This window comes from Tupaia chinensis, unplaced genomic scaffold (assembly GCF_000334495.1).
Source record: "Tupaia chinensis unplaced genomic scaffold, TupChi_1.0 Scaffold000601_1, whole genome shotgun sequence".
NCBI classification, from domain to species: Eukaryota; Metazoa; Chordata; class Mammalia; order Scandentia; family Tupaiidae; genus Tupaia; species Tupaia belangeri.
Window position 1 is genome coordinate 923,351 of NW_006160119.1, and position 6,000 is coordinate 929,350.

At 54.4% G+C, this 6,000-nt stretch overlaps 1 protein-coding gene across 2 annotated transcripts in view; it reads right to left on the reverse strand.

The window, feature by feature from the left end:
- The window catches only part of NEK11 (NIMA related kinase 11), a 92,157-nt gene that overhangs the window by 23,067 nt on the left and 63,090 nt on the right, over window positions 1–6,000 (reverse strand). For both annotated transcript variants that reach the window (XM_027775729.1, XM_027775728.1), the window contains one exon: window positions 3,162–3,298. In XM_027775729.1, the coding sequence (XP_027631530.1) occupies window positions 3,162–3,298 (137 nt within the window). The remainder of the gene's footprint in view (window positions 1–3,161; window positions 3,299–6,000) is intronic.

Consider the following 6,000-nt stretch of genomic DNA (forward strand, 5'->3'; position numbering starts at 1 on the left):
TTATTAATAACAGTGCACATCGCCCTACGCAGTACTCCTTCAGGGTCCGGACACTACCCTGGTACCTTATTAGTAACAGTGCACATCTCCCTACGCAGTACTCCTTCAAGGTCCGGACACTACCTTGGTACCTTATTAGTAACAGTGCACATCTCCCTATGCAGTACTCCTTCAGGGTCCGGACACAACCCTGGTACCTTATTAATAACAGTGCTCATCTCACTATGCAGTACTCCTTCAAGGTCCGGACACTACCCTGGTACCTTATTAATAACAGTGCACATCTCCCTACGCAGTACTCCTTCAAGGTCCGGACACTACCCTGGTACCTTATTAATAACAGTGCACATCTCCCTACGCAGTACTCCTTCAAGGTCCGGACACTACCCTGGTACCTTATTAATAACAGTGCACATCTCCCTACGCAGTACTCCTTCAAGGTCCGGACACTACCCTGGTACCTTATTAATAACAGTGCACATCTCCCTACGCAGTACTCCTTCAAGGTCCGGACACTACCCTGGTACCTTATTAATAACAGTGCACATCTCCCTACGCAGTACTCCTTCAAGGTCCGGACACTACCCTGGTACCTTATTAATAACAGTGCACATCTCCCTACGCAGTACTCCTTCAAGGTCCGGACACTACCCTGGTACCTTATTAATAACAGTGCACATCTCCCTACGCAGTACTCCTTCAAGGTCCGGACACTACCCTGGTACCTTATTAATAACAGTGCACATCTCCCTACGCAGTACTCCTTCAAGGTCCGGACACTACCCTGGTACCTTATTAATAACAGTGCACATCTCCCTACGCAGTACTCCTTCAAGGTCCGGACACTACCCTGGTACCTTATTAATAACAGTGCACATCTCCCTACGCAGTACTCCTTCAAGGTCCGGACACTACCCTGGTACCTTATTAATAACAGTGCACATCTCCCTACGCAGTACTCCTTCAAGGTCCGGACACTACCCTGGTACCTTATTAATAACAGTGCACATCTCCCTACGCAGTACTCCTTCAAGGTCCGGACACTACCCGGGTACCTTATTAGTAACAGTGTTCATCTCGCTATGCAGGGTCTGGACACTACCCTGGTACCTTATTAATAACAGTGCACATCTCCCTACGCAGTACTCCTTCAAGGTCCAGACACTACCCTGGTACCTCATACCGACTACCTCATGGACCCTGGACCCTGCCCTGGGAGGTCGAGGAGGAGACTCAGGCACAGGGATGTGCAGTGGTCTGCACACCAGGCACCTGCACGTGCCACAGGGCAATCCGACTCCCAGCCCTACGTCAGCCAGGCCGAAGATGGGGCTTCTGGGGCTGGCGACGTTGTGCTTTTTGACCTGGGGGGTGTTTGCCACATACTTTATTCTTGGGCTTTCGGGGTCAGTTTTATTTTATTGAAAACCTTTTTTCCCTCTGTTCTGATGACAGGGAGAGACAGAGGTAGGTATTCCTGGCAGGTCTCCCTGCGTCGTCTCCTCTGGCCCAGCCTCATGATCAGCTAGGACCATAGGCCCACCTGGGCACAGGCAGCGTGTTCAGGTCAGCTTGGGGACAGAACCTGGACCTCCCGCGCGGCTTCCAGACCCCCACGCAGTGACGCCGCCTGGGCATCTCGGTGGCTGGGCCTATGAAACACTTTTAAGTGATAACACTAGTAGCTAACATTTTGCCATTTGATGCTTTGAGCGGAACTCGCGGGCACGTTTGCACACTACGCGTGCACAGCCACAGGCACAGAGCGAGGTTCTGGGAATCGGTGACCTCTGCTCCCGCTGCCGTGACAGTGGCTCACAAGCAGATGGAAACCACGTTTTCAACCTGTGGTAGGAGGCACTGGGACAGACAGGGAGGGTGCTGGGAAACATGTCTGCTCGCGCTCGCGTCCCCTGGCCCCGGTTTCAGTCCATGCTCTTTGCCACCTTTGTGTCTTCACTGCTCATCTCTGAGCCTGCCTCACCCCCTCTGCTTCCTCCTCCCTTCTCTGCTCAGCTCCGAACCTCACCGCTGGGTGGTCGGGACAGTCGTGATGCGTTTTTTCAGAGTACACCCCGTGACTGTTCTGACGGCCCCAGGCCCTCTCCCTGCCTCGCTCCTTCTCTCATTAAGTCTCTGCTCTCTCAGGGGCCCTTGGTAGATTTTCACTTTGATAGTGGAACAGTTCCCCCTTATTAAAACCTCGTACCCTGTGGAAGTGTCTAAAGCCATCCCCTGGCCGTCGGAGAAGCCGTGACGACTGTCCTGACAACTCCAGCCCCTCCTTACACACCTCTTCCTCCTCCCTCTCTGAGGACCAGTGCCAAAGTACCTGCCAGGTTTCTCTCGGCCCACGCCCCACACAGGGCGAGTCGTGCAGAGGGAGGTACTGGAGCATATGCTCGGGGACCTTGCAGTGCATGCAAAACGGTCCCCAGAGGCTTACCGCAGCCAGAAAGCTCTCCCCTCCGGCCGGGTCATCCCCAGAAGTCAGTCAGTCTTTATCAACTTACATTTACAGGAAGTTATAAATACGACTCAAGGATCTGATTCCTGGGCCGGCAGGTGCCGTGGAGGTTAGAGTGGCCGGATCCCACAGCCGCACCGTCTGAGTTCTGGACCTGGTGGCTTGAAAATGTGTGGGCGTGCATGCCGCAGGTCCAGAGGAGGATGGAGAAGGCGTGGCAGTGTGGCCGTCCCCTCCAGGGGTGATTCCTCACTTTCCTTTTCTATCTCTCTATCCTGGTGAGCACACTCACCCAACAAAAAAATAAATAAATAAATAAATAAATAAAAAAGAAAGAAAACCCTGATTACCGGGTAGAAATGATCCTGAATAATTCCCCCAGCTAAGGAGATGCACGGCGTGTCCAAGCTGTGGGTGAGCTGCTCCGGGTGCAGACCAGGTGGCGTGCCGGCCTGCCCCACCGGAGTGCCGTGCTCTCAGCCCTGTCCTCGCCACACTCGGGACGAGCGTCTCGGAATCCCACAGGGCTCCACTTCCCCGAGCCTTCGAGACCAAACTTACGGTGGGACCATCAGGACCAACCCTCGACCCCACGCCCAACCCAGGACGGAAGACCTGCTTCCCTTCCTGGGAGACGGCCCTGCCCGTACCTCAGGCAGACCCACCACTTCTGGGGGCTGGGGGCTGCACGTACCTGCTGGTGGGTTCCGGGGGCAGGCGGGGGTCCCTCCGTCCTGGCGGCTTCCTCTTCCTGCCCCTCACTCTCTTCAGAGCAGGAGTCAAAGGTATCGGCATAATACGCTTCAGCCACAAGAGGGTCTTCTGGGATCTCTGAGATCACAGCAGGAGGGATGGAGGTCCCCGGTCATTCACACGATCATGAGGCAGGGCCCCCACGTGTTCCCAGCGAGGCCACTTCATCTGAGCTAGCAGGTCTTGCCCAGGGTGCAGGGCTGAGTCTGAGCTCGCCTGCACCCCCGAGCGGTGCAGTAACTGCTCAGCTGGGGGAGGGGGGGCGGCAGAGCAAGGGACAGTTCCACCTGCAGCTCCTCCGTGAAGGTCGGCGGGAAAATGTGAAACAAGAAATACTGCAAAATCTTCACGTTCGTAGGCATGGACTCTTCTTAAAGATAAGGGCGTTTAAGAGCAAAGGCACGAGATGTCCCGGCCGACAGCCTACTCCACAGCAGAGGAGCTGGAGTGACCCACGCCAACTTTCAGGTACTCCTCTATTTATTTATGCTGAGAGAGAGTTCTGCTAAAGGACGCACTCACTCACTGGAGACAGAAAGCGAGAAATCACCCCCGGGGGATGGCCATGCCATGTTCCTTCTCCTCCATTCTCCTCTGGGGGTTTTGGGCACGCACGCACATGTGCCCCGCATGAGTTTCAAGCCACCGGGTCCAGGACTTGAACCACAATTAGACATGTGGGAGTCTAGTACCCAACCACCATACCACCTGCTGGCCTCTGGACATTTCTTTCTTTAAAAAAGTTAGTGGAGTCAGCAGGTGGCATGGTGGCTAAGATGTTGAGTTCCCAGATGGCACACCATGGTTCAAATCCTGGACCTGGCAGCTAGGTTCCTCACTTTCCTTCTCTCTCTCTATCCTCTCTCTCTCTCTCTCTCTCTCTCTCTCTCTGGTGAGTGCCTGTGCCCTACAGCAAAATTTTAAAATAACAATAATAGTAATAACAAAATTAAATAATTCTCCAAAACAAAGTGAGTCATCAGGCCAGACAACACAGAGAGGACACGCCAATGCCGCTGGTGAGATGGGAGACTGCGGCTTCTCTAACAGGCCGTAGAAGCTCTGCGATGGGACTCACCTCGGTGGATTGTACGTCCTCACACCTACACTCAGCGTCCATTACAAAAAAGAAAAACAAACAAAAACCCACGTGAGCTGATGCCGACAGGAACCGCCCAAGTCCCGAGGCCCAGTTATCAGTAACCGCAGTGAGTTGGTGCGTGCGTGACCACTACGCCGTCTGCTGGCCCTCAGCCACCTTAATAGCACTTCGCTTCTCTGCAGATCACGGACTTTGCACTGAGCACAACTGAGACGGGAAATTTGTATGTAAGAGCCACGTTTGACAGAATCGTTACTTCACTCACACTCGGGATCATGAGGGGATGCCAGCAGGAGATGGGCCTGAAAGCCCAAATCCAAGAGACCTCCAGTTCTGCCGACAGCCCCCGGGCAGAAGGGTGGACAGACCCACGGCTTCCACAGGGCGCTCGCCTCTTCCTTCTCTTCCTCTCCACGTCCTGAAGGTGTCTCTCGGACGTGACTGTCCAGGCTCCCCCTCACTTCTACCCCTCTCTGTCTCCCTGAACTGGCTCTGGTAGTCACTCTCTCTCTCTCATCCACTCCCTCACTCCCTCACTCATCCACTCACTTACTCTCTCTCTCTCTCACTCTCACTCATCTACTCACTCACTCTCACTTACTCTCACTCACTCTCTCAATCTCTCTGTCTCACTCTCTCTCTCTCTCACTCTCACACTCTCTCTCTCTCTCACTCACAGTTTACCCTTCTTGTTCTCCCTTTTTCTTTTTCTACTCATTCTACCCTGTCCCCACGGTTTGCTTTCAAACCTGACTATGACACGGTAAGCGATTATTTAGTGCCGGAGTACACGGAAACGTGTTTGTGTACACACGTAAATACCTCTAGAGCTGAACAAACATTCCATGCATCAAGATTTCTCCGACTGCCCGGGACGTGCTCTGGTGTCTTCCAGTCTATCGGATTATTCCTAAAATGGTAGCTGCAACTCACTAAACTGACTTCCCAACCCCAGTTTGAAAAACACCGATTTAGAATCAGAATGCTGGCTGTGGCATCTTTGAGACCTGTTTTTAATTTATTTTTAGTTTACTGTAGAGTGCATGCACTCACCAGAGAGAGATGGGAGAAGGGGGAGAGCTCAGCCCCTGCAGTCCTCTCTTCTTTAATTGTCCTCTTATCGGGGGCACAGGCGCCATGTGTGTTTCAAGCCCAGGGCCTCAGAGGTGAACCGAGCAGCCAGCCATGTGGGATCTGGGCAGGCTAAACTCCACGCCACCTGCTGGCCCGAGACCTCGTTTAGTAAGGCCCCGGCCACAGCTCCCAGCACCGACAGGATCTCAGCTTTCCCTCTGCAGCTGCTCATCTGAGAAAGGCGTACCAGCACCTCTCACGGGTCGGTGCGGACCTTGGTGAGACGGGTGCAAAGCACGGCGTGTGCAACGGGGCCGACTACCGTGTCCTGTAGGGGCTCTGCAGTTACACGGTCTCTGTCACAGGTGCCGACTGCTCCAGTGGAAAACAGCACACAGAGGAAGGGGCGTTGTTCTATACGTTCCACTCACAAAGGTCGGCCGAGGAGGCTGGCCCGGGCAGGATCCAGGGGTTTATAAAGGTGGGCCGTGGGGCCGGACCGTGGCTGGGTCCCAGGTGTTTATAAAGGCGGGCCGTGGGGCGGGACCGTGGGGGGGGGCGGGGGGGTTATAAAGGAGGGCTGGGGGGCGGGGCCGCGGTGGTG